At 24.7% G+C, this 22,829-nt stretch overlaps 1 protein-coding gene across 1 annotated transcript in view; it reads right to left on the bottom strand.

The window, feature by feature from the left end:
• Positions 1-3,253: 3,253 nt before the first annotated feature.
• LOC112597507 overlaps positions 3,254-22,829 on the bottom strand; it is a 41,021-nt gene continuing 21,445 nt past the window's right edge. The window contains exons 5-8 of the mRNA XM_025343580.1: positions 7,538-7,582; positions 7,406-7,477; positions 6,938-7,042; positions 3,254-3,400 (exon numbers count right to left, since the gene is read on the bottom strand). Coding sequence (XP_025199365.1) covers positions 3,254-3,400; positions 6,938-7,042; positions 7,406-7,477; positions 7,538-7,582 — 369 coding nt within the window. The remainder of the gene's footprint in view (positions 3,401-6,937; positions 7,043-7,405; positions 7,478-7,537; positions 7,583-22,829) is intronic.

Here is a 22,829-nt window from a genome sequence, read left to right as displayed (position 1 = left end):
CCACCGCGTCATAACAATTTAATTTAATAAAACATTATTATTGGGTTATGAAAATATGTATTACAAATACGTACTGTAGACGTCACTTACCTACTGTATTATATATACATATATATATTTGTAGTGATGCAGTGAATGGAATGACGTTATACTATATTTACACGCTATATATCTACCATACTATCAAACATTCAAACTATGCATTCATGTGCCTACGGCACGAAGAGATTATTTTATCGCAGAAAATCGATATTTTATTAGATCCGACTTAACGTAATGGCTATAATCGTATTCATTGCAGTAAAAATATTTATTTTTTATTTCGTATAAATATCATATTGTTATTTGGGAGTTGGAGCGAAGTAATGGATGGGAAATTCCCGGGCGGTAACGTCATTTACCGGAAATCCCAGAGAACACGCAAGAATTAACGGGATTTATAAATAAATTGTCGTGGAACAGATTGCAGTTAACGTGTTATTATTTATTTATTTTTTTTTTTTGCAATTAATTTATAAAAATGTTTTTTTGTTTTTGTCCATATGTGGTGGTTACTATATTTTTTAAAGTCATTGATGTGTATAGTATAATTCTGTTATTATGTTTTTAATAGTTAGATAAACATCATGTCATATTGATCGTTGGGGAGGTAGGTTTTTCTTTGGCCATCAAGAATTTTTTGTATTATCATTGAATTACTGATCAGGAGATGAATAATTACAATTTTTTCTCTTTTATTTAGGCTCGTATTTGACAAAATTACGCTTCATTATAATAATGCTAAATATATTTCACTTCTATATTCAAGGTTATAAAAAAATCTTATGATAAAAATTTTATTTTTAATTTAATTTTAAAACAAACAATCTGTAATATTTAATTTACAATAAGCATGTATGTGGTTGTATAATTAAAACTATTTTTGACATGAGGCGCGTGAGAAAATAAGACACCTAATGGCGAGACTTTATATAAAGATTTGTTTAATTTTTAGAATTTTTTATTGTATTTTAGATCACGACACCATCTTCTTTTTAGTCTGCAAGGTGGATTCCACGGAATGGCGTCTGAGTTTAGTGCTAATATTAGGGGATTTGGGTGGTTAGTTATAGTCGTAAACGGAATCGTTTGTATAGTAATTTTGACGTTTCATCTACTTTGTTAATTCTTAGGTTGGTATGAATAGTATAATTTGAAACATAGGATAAAAACTTAAAATTAAAACTTAATGATAATTAAAAGTATAAATATAAAATATTTGGTTTCAATTGAAATATTCTTCAATCATATAAATACATTTTGTATGATTGTTAATAATAATAAAATTAAAATTGAAAATATTTATAATTTAATTTATAAAATAAATTTAGAATAAAAAAAAATGCTATAGGTACTAATTAGAATACTTAATAAGTAAGTAAATAACAACAATTAAAATAAAAAACTTATTGAAAATTTATTATTCTCATTTAATAACTTCAAACGCTAGAAATCTTAATGTTACATATAAATAGGTATATGACGATGAGAAAATGTTGTGTAAGATATACATATCACAGAAAGATAACATAAAATTATTATATAATATGAATTTATAATAATGACTTATATTTCTGAGACATATCGAAGTTGTGTTAAAGATTTATTTTTTGGATAAATTAAAAAAAAAAAAATTGAGTAATAACATACAATCTGGACTCCTTAGATCATATATAGTTCACTTATATTTACGCAATTCGAAGTAAAATGTATAATTACACGTCGATATCATATTATAATGAATACTAGATACTAATTAGCGTTAAAGTTGTTCTGTTTGAAAAATACTTGCGGGTAACCTATTGTTATTTATTATGCGAATAAACACAATTCAAATTTGCAAATCATTATATTATGATGTATAAACATTGCTCCCGCCAGCCTACAGTGTTTGTGCCAATTTACATGCCTAATAATATTTATGTATAATATTATTGTTATTATCGGTCTGTGAATTGTATTTTAATATTGTCCTCCACTAACGCTCTTTCATTTTAATGAGCGGAAGATGGGTCAACGGAACACACATGTCACACACACACACACACACACACACATAGATATATATTGTAATTATTTTTGATATTTGTACTTTGTAAATTGACCATATGTATTACGTAAATAAGGTATTATATTAATTATTAGATATGGGGTGATTCATTTAACACAAGACACTTTTTATATTGAAATAAATATAAGAATTTTACAAAATTATTTTTATATAGGATCTTACAATGCTAGATGTAACACTGTAGCTACATCATTTAATTATTGATTTACTTATTTGAGAGACATACACAAAAAATTATAAATATCAGTCCAGGAATTTTTACTAAAAATATATATGTGAAAAAAGGAACGTCTTGTGAAAAGTTAAATAAAAGACGTTTGAACTTTTGAAAAAAAACACTTAGTTATTATTTTACTGATTCCTACTATTATTTTAATAATAACAACAATGGTTACCTATTAAATAATTGTATTGATACAATAGAAAAAAAATATCAATAAATAATTTTAACGTTTTAATTTTACGTATAGTTATATATATTATATAAAAAAAAAATTTATCCACGGTGTTCATTTGAATGGCGTCATAACATTCCATACATTTTTAAATGAAATAATTTTTTGATACATTCTCGTATAACTAAAACAATAAATTATAATAGTAAGATAGTTTTTAATATATAGGTAAGTATATTCACTTGGTCAATTCAATATTGTACACCTTCCATTGAGATGGCATCTTGATAATCGATTTCTATATATCATTGCGAATCCTCGTTCACTAAAAAAATATTAATTTATAAAGTATGCATTACTTCAGCTAGAGAATTTTTAGTATTTTAATGTTATATATATATAAATATATATATATCTTCTAATATATATAAAAATCTCGTTTCACAGTGGGAAATGTTTGTCACCAAACTCCTCCAAAAAGGCTTGACCGATTTTCATGAAATTTTGTGTGTATATTTAGTAGGTCTGAGAAAGTGATGTAAACTATTTTTCATACTTCTAAGTGTAAAAGGTGGCTCTCTAAAAATATTTTTTTAATATTTAACGTGTAAAATCATGACTATTTATTATGTTTTTTTTTTTTTTTTTTTTTTTTTTTTTTGGCAGAAAATAATTAATAATGCACAATTAAGGATACTGTAGTTTAATTATTTTTGTGCTTATAAATTGATTTTTCAATTTAATCGATTTATGTGTAATGTACAATAAATGATGCCAGCAAGACGCAAAGGGTCGAACGACTTAAATTACATAGCAAAGCGAGACAGAAGAGCACAAATCCAACAGGATAATGAAGATATGCGTGGAAACGTGGCTTGATTACGTGAGGCATAAGCTGAAAAAAATCAAAAAAGATGTTTAAAAGCGCATCAATTCGTTACATAGAGCAGATGACTGACAACGCCAACAAGTACGTCGAGCATTTACATCAAATTCATTTTTTCGTCTCACATTTGAGTATGGGTCCGATATTAAATATTACACTCATTCGAAAGTGAAGATTGGTGCCATGGACAAGGAATGTTCGCGTTGCAATACGCTTAAATTTAAAAATGAGCCAGCCAGTATGTGTTGCGGTTCAGGAAAAGTGCAACTACCGGAAATTGAAACACAACCTGAACAGTTTACTTATTGGTACGGATCCAGATTCTTATTTGTTCTTGAAGTCAATTCGAACATTAAACTCATGTTTCCAAATGACATCATTTGGAGCAACAGAAATAGTTTAAAATGATGCTGTAAATGGTCAACAGTATAATTCAACATTCAAAATCTAAAGCCTAGCTTAACACAAGGTTGGTTCATTGCTACCAATGTTAAACGCACCACATCATTTTTTTTCAAATTCAAAAAATGAATATTTGGTATATTGTTATTTTATAGGCCGTCATCGTTCTCAGTGATCCATTCCTCTTTTAGTCATATACTAGTATACCACATCCCCACACACTTACAATAACTCAGTTATTTTTTAATAGATTACCAAAATATTCATTAAAATTAATTTATATGGCGAAATAACGTTTACCGGAACACCTAATTATATCAATAGTTATATATATAGGTTTTCACTTTGTTTCTACTGTGATCTGTTTTCAATTATTTTTTGTTAAAGAATCTTCAACATCGGCAACTTTTTAAACTTTCCTTTTGACTTGCATTTTGTCCGCAGTATCTGTGGTTGCGCTTATTTATTTTTAGTCATCAAATAAACAAACAGTTATTAGATCGTGTTATTATTTTTGTTGGTCCATAGATTCACAATTAATTGAATTTAATTTATTAGGTTTTCATGATTTTGACAAATTTGATAAAAATGTGATCTTAAAACGCATATAAAAATATGTTATCCCATGTTATTTTTTTTTTGTAATTATTTTTGAATAGTTATTATAAATTTACATTAATCAAGAATTTTATATTACATTTTTAATATTTTTAGACAAAAAAAAACATATTTTATTGACAGTAATTTAAACTACCTAAACCGGTGTTTTTCTGACTTTTTTATAGGAAATAATGTGCTCTTCTATAATATTTTAAAGGGAAAATTTCCTTTGGATTTAAACTACGTCACCGCATACTTCAAGAATTTCTGAAAAACAATTTTTCCAGACACGGAAACGTTGAAAGTGTTTTATAAGTTTATGTCTTTCAATTAAACCTAGACTATGATTTACCTTTAACACAAAAGAGGAGTTTTGAAAGTTACATTTATTACTTCCTTATAATATAGACAATATTATATCTACTAGCCTTTCCGTTATAATGATATGTTCTAAGATAAGACGTTAAATAAGCGTTAATGCAAGGGATATTTTTAAATATTAAAAAAAAAAGTATTTTTAATCTAAAAATCCAGATGTACAAATACAAAGTTTTGATATATAATAAGAAATTTAAATTCTGATACTCGCAAATAAATGTTTAATTCATTTACAGATCAACTCCCGTATTAGATATCACTATATCAGTATAATTTTATTCACAGTAGTCTGTTGATAAATATGATAAAAATAACAAGTTTAGGATATTTTTCTAGAACTAAAGAAATTAAATGATATTAAGAACATTTATTTATTTATCAACAAGTTGGTACTTTGAGAGATTAGTATTGATTAGCAAAATTAAAATATTCAACAAAATGTGTAGAAAATCATGATAAAAAGGACTGCTAAATCTCTTTTAATATTTTCAAAAATTAATAACTTGGCTTATTTATTTTAGAGGATTGAGTAAGAACTTATATTTGTTGTTACTGCCATTGACACATAAAACATAATATATCAGATCAGTCCTATCTGTACGATCGATGAAGTGAAGCGACAATAATTTTAAACATTAATTTTAATTCAACGTTAAGACTTTAGTGTATACAAGATTAATTAGATTGATTAGGATTATATTTTCATTTTAATATAGTTATATTTTAAATAATAAATTACATGTTCAAAATACTTGAAACCAAATTGTATTGTGAGATTGAAATTAAAAAAAAAAAATTCAAGATTGATTGTGTACACTATAGCTTTGAATTAAATCAGTTTTTATTGTATTTATTGCTTCAATACGATGACCAAATTAAACAAAAGTAGAGAAATACTTAGTCAACATAGCTCTGTAAAGGAAACGCCAACTTAACAATTATATGTGATATATTTTGTTAAAGTTATACCGTGTAGTAAAAATAAAAAATATCGTTACTCAATCTTCTTAGTATCTAAGAAAAATTTCTAAAATAACCAAAACCAACATAATAATAGAGCAATACATATGCTACGTTAAAAGGTAAAGCTCATATATTTATAATATCATTTAAATTATTAAAATATTTATATATTTTATATATATAAATAAAAAGGGAAATAAATACATATATTTTATATTATTCATAACATTGATTTTTATTTTAATAAAAGTGTACAAATAATAGTTTGGTAACATTGTAAAGAATAATAAATAGATATGAATATAAGTAATTAATAATTTAGCATAAACAGTGGTAATAATCATGATTATGCATATTCAAAATATGTCTTCTTAAAAATTGATATTAATTGATGAAAAAATTTGTTAACAAGGATTTATAGTATCAGGTTTAAAGTAAATTTTACAAAATTCAATAAATTAAAATAATAAGAAATTAGAAAAAATTAGAAAAAATTAGAAAAAATTAGAAAAAATTAGAAAAATTAGAAAAAATTAGAAAAAATTTATCTTTTTCGTCTTCAAAAACATGTATAACGTCAAAAAAAGTTTTCAAAATCATTTTCTTTGGAAACACCTATAAATCACATAATATATACAATTAATCAATATATTAACATAGTAATAAAAAAAGTAGTATATTATTATAATTCGATAAAAAATAAATAGTAATCATTATGAATATTTTTTAGGCAGGAAGGTATTTATTTAAAAATTACTCCTAATAGTTCTATTTTATTTTATTTACCGATTGGATACCACTAACCAAATCTTATCTAATTGATCTGTTGAAATAGTATTGTTTGATATAAACTTACGTTGGAGTGTTATTAAAACAAAAAATGTTGTAAAGCAAGAGTCTATAGATACTATAATCATTTAACGAAACAAAAACATGTTCTATTATAAGTGTCTATTAAGTGATAGGTATTATTTACTTCATTATCTTCTTGTATTTTTTTTTTTGGTTTTTTTTGATTTTTTTTTTGTTTTTATTTATTCTGAACGAAAAAACACGAATTTGAAAAACATTTTTCAAATCAGAATCATATCTACGTGGACAAATCATTTCGTCGTCCGCTTTATCCATCTTAAATTAGTTCAGATAGATTTTTATAAATTAATATTACATAAAAGTGTCTATTAAATAGATAGATATATTTACTTTTTCTTCATATTTTGTATACGAATAAACATCAAATGGAATAGCACTCTTATAGTTAGGATGATTTTCACATGGACAAATCAATTCGTCGTCCGACGTATCCATCTTAAATAAGTTCAAATAGATTTTTATAAATTAATGAAAGCAAATAGTCGATGTATTTAAAAGTGTTTATGACTTAGTTAATTTTTCTCATTTCAAAATGTAATGTATAAATCCTAATTAACCAATTTAATTGAGAATTGAGAGATCCCTACGCTAGGCTGACTGGGACAGTAATAGTTTGACATAAAATAACTATTCCCCTCCACGCACAACTATAAATGGTATATACTGTGTAATGTGTGCGTTACTGTACTCACTGAACGAATTTTAGAACACATTCACTTCTAAGTCCTACAGTAATATCTAATAATCCTGTTTAGTAAAAAATTGCACACAAGTGTTAAAATATACTTAAGTACTCACTTCTTCTGACGAAAAATCCCAACCATCATTAATTTTTAATCGAAACATCTGCATAACTGTATCCTCGTATAACTAAAACAATAAATTATAATAGTATGTAAAAGAGTTTTTAATATATAGGTAAGTATTCACTTGATCCGATGAATTTATAACACCTTCCATCGGAACTGCTGTATCCTGAAAAACATAAAGTTTATTAAAGGTCTATAAAAGATTGTTTAGTTACATCCCCGTATAACTAAAACAGTAAATTATAATAGAGCATAAGATAGTATTTAATATATAAGTAAGTATTTACTTGGTTAATTGTAAATTGTATTTCTCCCATTAGTATGGCATAATTCATCATATACCATTGCATTGTACTCTCGTAATCCATCGTGTAAACTTTGTAAATTTGTAATAGTAAAATGAACAAAGAATTTTTTTTTTTTACCTAACACATTTAAAAGCAACTGACCGCAGTATCCGCGGTAGCGTGTTATTTATTTTTAGCCATCTACTAAATAAAAAGTTTTTATAATCGTATTAATTATTATTATTATTATTATTATTATTGGTCCATAAAGTCACAATCAATTTTATAAATATTGATACCTACAGAATAGTTTGCAAATGTACATGATATTGACAAATTTTATAAAACTGTAATCTTAAAACGCTTATAAGAATATATAGGCTTGTGTTATTTTTATGTAATATTACTATTTTTGAATAGTTATAATAGATATTAATAAAGAACATTATGTTACATTTTTTAAGTTTCTGGCCGAAAAAATATTTTTTATTGGCAATAATTTAAAAAAAACGTGGATTTTTTTTTTGTATTAAAATTAATAATTGTGGATGGCTCAATTAAACTAAATGTATCGATGTTATCGATTGCACTAATGTATTACATTATTAAGGCTATACTATGTAATGAAGTAATTAATAGGCATTCAAATCGATCAGTGAGATATTATTATATAGATAAGTAATTCATTTTTCTACCTTAGCCAGAGTATTTAACGCATGTATATATTCATAGGCGGGATTGGGGAATGGGTACGAGAGGGCAGTTGCTCTTCTAGAAAAAATATTAGGAGAGAAAATTTATCATTTTGCCTCCCTCCCAAATTAAATATTATTTAAACAATTTTTAATTTTTATAAAATATTTATGTTGAAATTACTTTTGTACAGTTTTTTATAAGAAAATTATTTCCCATGTTAAGTCAGATCAATATTATCGATTTTACCATAAACTAAATATAAACTAATGTAAATTCTATAAAATATTAGACTATAGGAATGTGAAGAGTGTGAAATGTTATCTGTTTTTATTTAGATAGTAAGCAAATAAACATTTTGATATAATGTATTAGATAAGTTGAATATGAGAAGATTTTTAAATGGGTCAGTAAATTGTGATCAATTTTTCTTTTCCCGACAATAATAGCCAAGTGCCGTTTATATATTATACATTAGAACTAAACCAGAAAATAAATGGATGCATATATTTAGGTGTTTGATGGCTGTAAATAAATTATACACATACAATTTCTTTTATTGATTTTTTTAAATGAAAACTATAACCATAAATAAATATTATAATAATATATTATATTCGTAATATTGATTTTGTTATTATTTCAGTACGGGGGAAATTAATTATAATATTTTTAAATCGATAGTTTTTAAACTTTTATGCTTGTTTGTCTCTGTATCTACAGTTACAGGTATTCAAATATTCAAATATAAAATTTTCTTGACAACATAAATGGATAAATGGTAGTATCACTACATCCGTTGTTAATAAATTGCATAGTTAGATAATAGAATAATAAAATAAATTATTTTAACTTATTTACATGTGTATGAATTATCGATTATTACTTTAGAATTTAGATCATTGTTCTGATAATATCAATGATGATGAAGATGATTTAAATTCTGACAAAGTATCTTGTGGGAAATGTGACTTAAATCTGCGGTTTTTGGTTTTTTTTTTTACCGATTTTGAAGTGAAGGGCTTCTGATATTGAGTTAGGTTTAGAACGAAATTTTTGAAATTGTTCTTTTATCCATGTGGTTAGGTATGGAATTCTAGTGTCGTTGTGGAGTTGTGTGTCAATCACTGGTCTAATTTACTTATTTACTGTATCTAGGTAATGTCTTACAGCTATTATGTTGACGTATTCAATCGAACTTTTGCATGCAACTTTATGAAATTTAAATTACACGAATATTGTCGTGTTTTTAACCTAGTTACACAATATACAACAGTGAAGAGCATAACTTTTTTTTTTTAATCATAGCATTGCTTTAAATATTGTGTAATCTAGTCAATGATAAATAATTTATAGTTGCCAATTAATATGTAATTGGATTTGCATACAATGCATTATGAATTCGATCAATTTTTAAATTTACAATATTGTATGTGTCAAATATATAGTATATATATAGTAATATATGTATATTAGATAATAGTATAATGTCATTTATTATTTTTAATAATAATAAAAAAAAAAAAATTTAAGTATTTTAAATTATGCAATCTATTCTAATAATAGTAGAATAATAAGTGAATGTGATGTAAGAAAAAAAAGATATGTTTTTCAAAATACAGTAGTCACTCAGTGAAGGAACTTTGAATTTATATTAAGTTAATTTCTTATACTTTTGTCTTTTACACAAAGTCCATTGCAAATATACAATTGTTATTTATTTTTATCGTGTTTATTATTGTTTTAATTTAAAAAAACACTATACCAGTGTTTTTTAAAACAATAGTATAATATTCCTCTTACAATAATTATCAACACAAACTGTTATTAATTTAATGATATTATTATACATATAACTATTAAAAATTACTTATTACTAATTATTTAGAATGAATGAGATAAAATTTTAATTTTAATTTTTCTTATTTTTAATATTTTAACATTTTAATTTTGCTATTTTGTTATTTTACTATGAATACCTATTCAAATACATTATGTGTTAGTTCTCGTTTTAATGAAAAACTAATTGCAATGGTTAAAATATGAAAAAAAAATTATTTAATATATTACATGCTTCCGTAGGTTCGTTATCATCCCAGTTTTTCATTAATTTTATAGTAGTTTTTTTATTATTTATAGTATGAAACTTTTTTTTTGAGCGTTGTCGGTGCATAGGTATTGGCATGCACAGAGTATAGTTGTTGGTGAATCAAGGGTGCGTTTGTATACACTCTAAACAAGTGAATTTTGGTTTAAAGTATTTAAACCGTTATGCAATAATATAAACAATTATTATTTATCATTTTCCTAATAATTCACCAGAATTAAAGATTGTATTGACCAATTATAATTTTATATTAAAGTACATAATATATCATAAGAGTATTATGTATATAAATTGGTTTATATTGTATATTACGCGATGCGATGAGAATAATAATAAATTAAAAAATTAGTTGATTTTTAAATAAAAATTATTTACAAACTAAAGCTTATAAACAGAAAGGTTTAAACTGGTGATTATAATTATAAGTTATTAGTTTGAAAATTTAGAATTTTTAGGTTTCTTTGTTTAAATTACGATTAGAAATAACAAAAACTGATTATAAACCATGACCAGTAGGTCTTCACGAAAATAGTGCATTGGTAAACATACGTAGTATTATATGTTATAAAAAAAAATACAATATAACAATAACATAGAAAAACTTATAGTTCCTTAGTAAATCCTTAAATGAAATAATGCAGTTGGCTGCTATATTATAATAGCCGATGTCAAGTGAACGCGAGGTTAAATAAAATTAATGGAGAACGTGATATATAATGTTATCTATTGTAGAATTACATTGGGAATATTAAACTTTGGTTTTATATAACTATTCAAATGCTGTTCTTCAATAAACTAATTGAGTTTTTTTGGATATATTTATTTTTTTTAAGTAGTTTACTGATTAACATATTGATGTTGTTAAGTATGTCCTTTATGAATTATATTTATTCGTTTTTAACATTTATTACTTATTATATTTATTTAACATATTTTAGACTGACTACTGGCTATTACAAATCGGATGAAATTCATACATATTATACAATATAATATTATAAAACATCGTATCATAGCCTTTAGCTAAAACATTTCGTAGACTTATTAAAAATCTATACTGAACAATGAACATTACCATTAGTTAAAAACACTTTAGGTACTACTTAAACTCAATATAATACCCATAAAAAGTGATTAGTTTGTTATAAAATGTTTTTATATTAATTTTATTATTGTATTTGTACATAGGATTAGTTGGTTTTCAAACTACACACTATCCTCCCAAAATGTAAAAAATAAAAATAAAAATAATGATTACTAATTATTTAAATTGTGCATAATATAGACCTGTCGATAATGCTTTTCTGAAGAAATGTTTACACTGTACAATAATGTTTTCAATTTAGTTCAAGCTTGCATGATAATTAACTGAACTTAAAAATTTCTGGTAGACATTCGATAAAGATTATACAATTTGTGTTCGTATTCTAAATAAGCAATAGTACACGGTACAAAACGTAACTTTTAAAGTCCTTTTGGACTCTGGGAAACCAAAGGTTGAACCCATAATCTTTTCACGCGAGTTTTTTAGCTGTTTGTTTTGTTTTTAATAATGTATCCATTAAAATTGGAAAATATATAAAATGGTTTATTTTTCTTTGGTTATTTATATTTTTTATTGAACAATAGATGTTTATGATTCTGAAGTAAATAGAAAATTTACAATATTTTAGCACTGGTTAGATAATTTTTATGTTAAAGCATCTGTTGTGAATTTCAAGTAGAGTTGCATATTGATATAAGTACGCGTCGTGTACGCATTTTTATCTTTAGGTACATATATTATGATATGCATAGTGAAATCCAAATTTTTGAGAATTTATAAGGAGCGTTATAATTTGTATATATATTGCTCATATTATGTTTGTTAATATTTCGGGACAAAAGAAAGACTTTTTGGTGATTCTAAAAATATATTTTACACGTCTAATTATACATTTAAATGTTAGTCATTTGAGTATAGATTTTGAATATATGTGATATAAAATAAAGTTTTTTCAGTATATAAGATACTGTCGTATCCTGTCTGTTGTTTAAATACATTTTTTTTATTTGAAGGAATAATGCCTTGAGGTAGGTGAATATTTCTGAAGTATTCCTTGAAACATTCCTTGAGGAATATTCCTAGTGGCAGTATAGCACATCACTAGATACGCGTTAATATAAAGCAGACCTTGGGTACGCATTATGCATATATGCGTATATATTATATAATAACATTAATAATCAAGCGTGTTTCATTTAATTTTACTGTTAAACTTTATATAATGGTAGGTTTATATATGGATAATCATTATTTTCTCCGGGCCATTCCTATTGTAATATACAATCCAGTTACTAAATCTTGTGTCTATGATCAATAGTAATATATCTATTTTTTTTTTTTAATATTTAAACTTACAAATATACTATTGTTTACTGATGAGACAAAAATAATTTATATTTATTTAAACAATAGCGTAATGTGTTTTTTGATGATTTGTATACCAAAAATAACTTAAGTTTAAAAGTAATATTTAGATAATTATTAATTAAAATGAAAAATATCAAAGAATTAACTAACTATGAATTTACTTAAATTGGTGTTACATACCATTTGTATTATGCGGTAACCGTGTACCTATATTTTTAACTTATATAAATGAGATAAGATACTTAATAGTTCTTATCTAGATATTTTGTAAAATCGGTGGAATTTTAAGAATATATTGGGTGTAAGAAAAAAAAACTTTAAAATCAGAATATCACGATTATAATACATATTAAATATACATAATATGTATACATGTATGCATGTATGGTGATATTATATAATATTAATTATGTTATAAACTATCAAAGCAAAGCCATATTATTTGATAAAATTATTCGTGTCACGTGACACGTTTAAATATTTAGTGTGTCATGAAAATGTATAAATATATTATACAATAATATGAATTATAAAATATTATGCATTAAGGATTTTTGAGATTTTGTCACTTCTACGCACATCAACATACGAAAATATGTGGTTCTCATGACAGACGACCAAATGTGCTGTCGTAGACGGAATACATTACAGTGTTATTTATATTATATGAACAGTTGTCATTGGTAAAGGTGAATTTTCATACGATTTTTTTTTTTTTTTACGTAAAAAATAGTTAAGTATTAGAATATTAAATATAATATTGTTATCTTTTTTTTTTTTTATATTTATTTTTGCAAAGACAGATAAACAAATTTTAGTACATTGTGACGTATATCTAGTATTATACCAGTGTTCACACGCATATATGCATTTTTATTCTTTTAGGCTAAATTTTTTATTTAACCCGCCAGAGTTTACCTCATTAAAATTCTTATAAATTTGTTCGTTCCTATTGATTGTAACAGCCAAGTAATTAAAATAAAGATATTTTTTGGTTTTATTCTTATAGTTCTAGGTACCTAAATTAATATTAAATGTATGAAAATACTATAATATATAGCTGATAACATAAATTAAGTATATAATATTCTTGATTTTTTTTATCAACTACAAAAATATGTTCTTATAAAAAAATAAAAATATATTTTAATTATTGATACTACATAATCAAAATGTATTTTCCTCTTTAAATGACTATAATAGTCTATAAATACAAACCTAAGTATTTATAATGGTCTTTACTTTATCTCAATCTTGTATAATAATTTATTGTAAAGTAATTTTTTTTAAATAGGACTTTGAATGTATTTTACACGTGTACTTACTTTGCTTTTAAACCTAAGTTAAATTATTTTTGGTAAACAATTATTATTGAATCATAATTATATTGTTTTAAAAATTCAGTTTCTTGGTATTTTATACAATTAATCTTCATCTCTATTTATTTGTTTTTGTAAAGTAATGGTATCATCAGCAGAATATATTTTTTTTAACTTCTAATTTTATATGAATCAGTTTATTTATTGACTATTGCAGCGTCAATACATACGTAAGAAAAAAGAATCTGTAGGAATACAATCACAATGCGCATTATTATTATTATTTATTATATTAAGTACGTATATAGACAGTGGCGTGATTTGGGTATTGAATGAGACTTTGTTTTGATCAAATAATATAATAAACTAATATTATGCGATCTAAGACATAATTAATATAATAATAATCGTCCTTCTTTGTGTCCCATACGCGATTACTTTAAATGGTGGTAACTATACGGATATATTAGCTCTTAACCAGTTATTCTTGATTCTGATATCATAGAAATATTAGGTTGATTATGCAAATTCTTAAAAAAAATAATTCGAACTATGAATACCTTGTTTATACATTACTAAAATGATAAAAATGAATTATAAGTTTTTAAATACAATTATACCGGTTAAGAATATACAGTATCAACTAGTTAACTATCGCGGGTTTACCATAGTAACACTCGCCGCGGGTGACCTACGTTATTACTTATTAAACGCATTTTGCATCGAATTGGTAATGAATGTGAGTGTAAATCCGGTTGTAATAAACCTCAAGTAAATCTTAATACTTTATATTGATTAAGGTTTTTTTAGGAATATAATAATCAAATGTAACGAGCTTGCTATATTCATTATTATTGTAATTTTTTTTTTTTTTACATTAATTGTTAGAAAAAATATACAATTTGTAAATGTTTAATTTTTTAAAATAAGAGTATAATATGAGCAACAGACTTATTCATGCAATACTCAACTTTATAAAAATCGACGTGTGTGATTTAAAAAAATTAAAAACGAACATAATAATAATATGTTTGTGAAATTGAAACGTATATTACCTAAAGATAAATGCAATGTTTCTAAAAAAAATATTGTTGTTTTTGATTTCTGCGGTTTATACCTAGAAATATTGTTTATTCTTCCAAGGTTTTATTTTTATAAACACTAACAGCTTATAAGTGAAACCCTTTTGAAAATTAGATTTTATATATTTGATAAATTACATATTATCCAGCAGATAGACGTCAGTCGTCTGCACAAATGCTATAGTTGTAACTATTCCCACGGTAAACACGAACTGCAAACTTCACAGCTGTAACAGTGGCTGGAAAACATAAACATCGGCCGAGATTATATTATTTTTATGTAAAAGTAAACCAAGAATTGCACTGTGTAGTATATTTGCACATAGTTTAAAGTACTTAAACTTACCATATGCAATTGCCGTGTCTGCGAATGGCTCGCGCATATTACGGCGTTTTACGGTAAGACATAAAGTCACCACGACCGTGACGAGAATAATAAACTTATATAATATCATATTGTAATAGGTACTTTATTATTATATGTTAGTCGACAATAGTAACCACTATAAACAATCCGAATTTCAGATGTCCGTTGTACAATAAGTTTTAAAACAAATGTCCAAGTTATATTATTATTTATTGACAATCTTATTGTGGTAAATATTACTGTATAAATCATTAATCGTTGTACTCGTTGTAGACTGTAGCTGAGTTCGATATCTTAAGAAGATAATATATTATTATTTATCAAAAGTTAACACTAAATTTACGCCTGTAAATAATAACTTATTTTAAGTTGTAATTTTGTACACGAACATTAATGATACTTATACATTTTTGGACATTTTTCAAAATATATATTTTTTTAATTTAATGTTTTAATCTTACAAATTATATAATGTTTGTACTATAATCTTAAGTAATGTTAAAATTAAGTTTTAATAGAAAGCTTAAGAAAAGATGCAACTCAAATACCCTCTCAAATAATTGAATTCTTATTAATAGTATGTTCTGGTTATTGGTTTTGAGAATATCCTATAGTTTTGTAAATCCAAATTGATTTCAAAATATTCAACCGAATTGGTTCCCATATTATTTTAATTTTTTTAATTTTTCAATACCACTTTAAGCACTATTATTATTATTTTTGAATAAATTAAATATCATTACAGGTTATACATATACAGTAGACGCCGCTTATAAGACTCACTTTGGGACCAGCACAAAATGAGTCTTATAACCAAATGAATCTTATAGACGAAGTGGAAAAAAAAATTAATTACGTATTTATAAATTTTATTTTACTACATATTTTGCTTTGATTTTAATACATTAACATACATTTAACATATTACATATTACATACTTTATTATTGAATAAATTTAATAATCCCGATAAAAAAAAACTAAAATTATAATCGTTATAATTATCGTTGCGATACATGTGAACTTTTATCTGCGATAAAAATTATTATACGTTATATGGTACCAACAGAAACTAGAAATAATCAACACGAATATTATTTCATTTTTCAAAACCAATTTATTTCTAAATTATAACCAAAAAAGTTTATTTTCTACTATTTATTTTACGAAATTTGAGTCTTATAACCGAAGTGTTGAGTCTTAAAACCGATTTTTTTTAATGTATTTGGATATGTTCGGACCGTTCCAGACGATTTTGAGTCTAATAAGCGACTGAACCTTATATCCGTGAGTCTTATAAGCGGCGTCTACTGTAATATAAATAATAAATTATGTAACATCATCATTGTAATTAATTTTCAATTAGTTGCATTTAGTATTAATATTATAATACAAAACTTAGTTTCCTAATTTGATTTCAATTTGCAGTTTTTAGATATTATACTAAATTTTCTATGTTAAAATTTATAAAAGTTATAATTTATAACTTAACATTTTGTGATTTAAGATCGGTTAAAAACATCGAAAACTAATTATTCAGTGTCAGTTTTTAGGTATACGAGCCAACTTGGATGTAGTCAATAATTTACTAGACGATCAAAATTATATATTGTATAATGCAACTTATAGCAGTATGACCTATTGGAAATTCCTGATTTCGAGAATTAGGATAGTATCCATATTTCATAAAACATTGTTGCAGGTTCGATTAGCTCAAGATATTTAGAAAAATAATTTATATACATATATGAATATGTGATATATGTATATAATTAGTATTATTATTATTTAATGATAATTAATTAGATATAATATAAGTATACCTAATACAAAGATTAATTATTAATAAAACAGTAATAGTACTATGTTGGGAGGGGGGGGGGGGCTGACATAAAGATAGTTGGGTTTAGATCCTCTCTCATTGTAATATCTACATTTAAAAATTTTTTAAACCATTTAAATTTAGTTTAATAATAGTAATTTTTAGAATGCTTGTAAGTTTACTGACATTTAGCTTATATAAAACATGTTTTTAGGTAATTTTTTATAAAGTTATTCTTGTATCAATAGTTTAGGATATCTCCCTACTTGAAATATATCTACTTTGAGAGAGGTGAGTAAAGTATACTTGTATTCAGTGATAAAATTAAAATAAGTAATTTTTTTAGCTATTGAATACTACAACCCTTCCCCCCCCATTTAAAAAAAAATTTCTAGATATGCCACTGGACTGAGTTTTTAAAAATTATAATAACACGTCCGAAATTTGGATTTTTTGCTCACAAATTATAGATATAGTTAAAAAGTTCTGTATCAGTTTAATAGAATTTTAATGTATTCATTTTTTACTTATTAAATTTTAATATTTAAGTCAAAAAGTATTTGTTTTTACTCGAGGAATTTTTTTTTTTTAAACATTTTTTGGTGACTTCGTGGAAATTGAATTGAGCTTATAAGTGTAATATCCAATACGTAGGTAGAATTATATGTACAGATACAAAATACTAAATAAACGAATCACGTTATTGTTTTTTTTTTTTTTTCATTGTAGGTAGTAGGTATCGATGACATGAATCTATTATTTTAATACTATATTAATAAACGCTCGGATGTCGACATGAATATATTATTGTTATTTAATATGACGTATTTAACATGTTATGTTTCATTCTGGTGTCCCGTATTTCTGTCATCGATGATGCTGAGTTGAAATACGTATTTTCAGTAAAATAATCATACGAACATTTTGAGAATTTTTTTTTTTAGATTTTGCAACGATAGTAGTACGGAATTTCCACATATACGTACGAGGGTTCAAAAGTACACCAATATTCTTGAAATCGTGCCAAGTTATTTAATTATATTTTTTCGTTTAAGTATGTAGCGTAACGTAAAAGCATTAAAACAGGTTTACTTCTCGAGTTCATATAATGGACGTGCAATAAAACATACATGTCCTCGATCTTGTTATGGGACATGTCGTAAAGTAAAATATCCAAAACTCTAGTTATTTTTATTTTTAAACGATAATTATTAGATGGAATTTAAGGTTAAAAGGACTAAGTGTTTTAAATTTGAAGTGAATCGTATTATATAATAAAACATGAGGAATGAAAAAAATGTTATCCAATAAATTTATCATTATATTATACAATTTAAAATGCAATTGAAAATGTTGACGTGTTCATTGAATGTTACAAAGTTATAATATAATAATTTTATATATTACTATTATTATTTCAGTTCATAATATTATATTATAACTAAAGTAATGATAATTATGTCACCATCGCAACGAAGGGAAAAACAAGTGTCTTAGGAATTTCAGATAGACCACTAATAAAATGACGATAATATTCGTGTCAATATGATACGAAGGTATTCATATTACACTTCTAGATTTCGATAACCAATATTGGAACTTCAAAAATATGTATTCAATTTCTACTTATTCAAAATAATGCGAAATATGAACTTTTTTTGCATTTTATTATTATTTTGAGTGAAAAATAATATAACTATAAATAATACGAAGAAACGTCCACTTGTTATCTAAAATGAAAAAAAGAGTTCTGTGGATATTTTATTGGTTTTTAATCAAACCACAGACCACCAATCGGAACGTTATAATATTGCCATAAAGTTATTATTTATGAAAATTTATTGTAATAGCAAAAGTATCAAATCCGTTTATCGTCATTACTAGAATAGAAGATAATGCTACTAATGGTTATGGTCATTTCATTTTTTTTTTAATATAATGGTATTTTTGGCAAACACAATATTTTATTGATCACCTGTTAAGGCACTTATATATTTATCTTTACAAAATAAATAAACTATTTATCAAATAGGATAAGCCGTTTAATTATTCTTGAAAAAACAAAAGACCGCTTAAATTATAAATCACGTACAGTGGTATAAAATGTGTAAATATTTTTTTGAAATATGAAGAAATTATTGATAAAATTTAAATGAGAATAAGTATACAAAGTTACGAGAACATTTTAAATTCTGAACTAAACTTTTTTTTAACATAAAAATTGCTTCAATTTTAAAATTTGAGTATGGTTTTTGGTACCTTACCTAGCGATTTAAATCAAGTTCGCATATTAGGAAATCAAAATAAAAAATTCCCAATACTTTTCTAAATAACCAGAAATAATATTAATACAAAAAAAGGTGGTTAGACCGTCATTTCTCTAAATATTTTTTATTATATACAATGATATGTACACTTGACACCTTTTTATTTTTTTAAATTTAATCATTAGCTTATTATGATTTTTTATATTAATATATATCTAAATAAACCGAATAATCAGATATCGTAGACAATACTATAATGTGTTTTACAATTATTTCATATATTTTAGTAATTATCCCCACGAGTTTCCCTTTTAAAATAATATTATAATATTGTCTACTTCATTAATATACCATAACACTTTAATAACTTAAATAGAGTATATGTGCTTAAAACTTATACTTTATAGTTAATATTAATATATTTTTATCGATTTTAAAGAATTAAAAATAATTAGAATTATTTCATTACAATTTAAAACGTTTATGGACGAGTTTCAATTTCGGAAGTATATGGATACGTGTATTTTATTTTTACTGCTGTAAGGACACATTTCATTGTCCAGCTAAGCACACCAATCCGTATAGATTTAAGAAATTAATATCTTTCATTTTACATAGATATTCTAAATATTATATTGAAGATATTGTTCTTAATAACCATTAATCATCGTCATGTTGTACCATAGATTATAAGTAATAAGTACTAGTATTTATAATAATTGGTTGTATCTATATTTTTAATATTATTTAATAATAGGTTACACAATTTATCGATAACAAAAGACAGTAAATGTATGAATAGTGCTTTAAAATAATATAATAATATACGATTGTATTGCAGTACTAGTCCACTTGTTGTGATGTATATAAGATAACGCTGTACAATAGTCATTCAAACACTTATGAACTTATGATAGTTATTTCCCGCTGTGTACACCGAACTGTCTATAGTAGTCATAAATATATTTTAGTATGTGTATTAGGCTCGAGAAACGACACCACATATCGGCTGCATTATATTTGTTTATCTGTTTTGTTTTATAATAATATAATAATATTGAAATGTGTTAAAAATATTTATACTAAGCAATATTACTCTTAATTTGATAGCTGCAAACATTTACCTCCCGACGGTAGTGTGCTTGAATTGCCTATATGAAACGCCATTCGATCATGTTCATAATAATAACATATTACTTCGTTAAGCGTGTATTAATTATGCCTATGAGTTTCTAGCCTACTCAATTTTTTTTTACAAATTTTAGTAAAAATAATTACATACAATTATGTATTTTATGATAATCGCATGTCATAAAAATAATTATATCATTGAAAAACCGCTCGTAATTCAATAATTAAATCCTAAAAAATTTGTGTCATAGATCCTCATTTTAGTGTTTACAGACACTCCGAAACAAAATCACTTGGCCACTGCTTCCACCGTTATAGCAATTATAGTAGGCATGGAGCAATGAGAAACTGCTCAGCCTTATCCGCCAGGATATCGTTTGATTATTTACGACAGTATATGTAATTGAAAACTCGTTCCGTTGACAGGAATAATAAAAAAAAATTGTTTAGAAATATTTTTGGGAAAACGTTTTATTATATTAATAAATATTTTATATTTGTTAGTGTAGGTACATTTTAAAATTTAAACAGTTGATTAGAATCATTGTATTATTTATTCGCACGTATGTTACTTATACTGAAGTTACTAGGTTTATACTTTCGTGTAAGCGAAAAATTAATAACACGGAAAAAAAATAAGAGTATAAGTATAATGAAATTAATGGTGAGAGGACGTTGCGTGAGTCAAAAAGAGTAACACGCCCAATGGCTATCGAGTTTTAGTTGGTGAAAAACGACGAACAACATAATTTACGATCTCGGGTACGTCAGAAGTGGTCTAAACACGATTTCCACACTTGAATTGCATAGAATTTCCCGTAATACAATATACCGGTCCCAGAACTTACAACATTATAAAAAAACAACACTAACTAAACCGGTGTTTTTCTGACTTTTTTATAGGAAATACTGTGCTCTTTTATAACATTTTAAAGGGAAAATTTCCTTTGGATTTAAACTACGTCACCGCAAACTTCAAGAATTTCTGAAAAACAATTTTTCCAGACACGGGAACGTTGAAAGTGTTTTATAAGTTTATGTCTTTCAATTAAACCTAGACTATGATTTATCTTTAACACAAAAGAGGAGTTTTGAAAGTTACATTTATTACTTCCTTATAATATAGACAATAGTATATCTACTAGCCTTTCCGTTATAATAATATGTTCTAAGATAAGACGTTAAATAAGCGTTAATGCAAGGGATATTTTTAAATATTAAAAAAAAGATATTTTTAATCTAAAAATCCAGATGTACAAATACAAAGTTTTGATATATAATAAGAAATTTAAATTCTGATACTCGCAAATAAATGTTTAATTCATTTACAGATCAACTCCCGTATTAGATATCACTATATCAGTATAATTTTATTCACAGTAGTCTGTTAATAAATATGATAAAAATAACAAGTTTAGGATATTTTTCTAGAACTAAAGAAATTAAATGATATTAAGAACATTTATTTATTTATCAACAAGTTGGTACTTTGAGAGATTAGTATTGATTAGCAAAATTAAAATATTCAACAAAATGTGTAGAAAATCATGATAAAAAGGACTGCTAAATCTCTTTTAATATTTTCAAAAATTAATAACTTGGCTTATTTATTTTAGAGGATTGAGTAAGAACTTATATTTGTTGTTACTGCCATTGACACATAAAACATAATATATCAGATCAGTCCTATCTGTACGATCGATGAAGTGAAGCGACAATAATTTTAAACATTAATTTTAATTCAACGTTAAGACTTTAGTGTATACAAGATTAATTAGATTGATTAGGATTATATTTTCATTTTAATATAGTTATATTTTAAATAATAAATTACATGTTCAAAATACTTGAAACCAAATTGTATTGTGAGATTGAAATTAAAAAAAAAAAATTCAAGATTGATTGTGTACACTATAGCTTTGAATT

The sequence above is a fragment of the Melanaphis sacchari genome, unplaced genomic scaffold, assembly GCF_002803265.2.
Source record: "Melanaphis sacchari strain LSU unplaced genomic scaffold, SCAv2.0 Contig42_pilon_pilon, whole genome shotgun sequence".
In the NCBI taxonomy this organism is placed as follows: domain Eukaryota; kingdom Metazoa; phylum Arthropoda; class Insecta; order Hemiptera; family Aphididae; genus Melanaphis; species Melanaphis sacchari.
The sequence above is the reverse complement of the archived record's forward strand: the minus strand, read 5'-3'. Positions and strand labels throughout refer to the sequence as shown.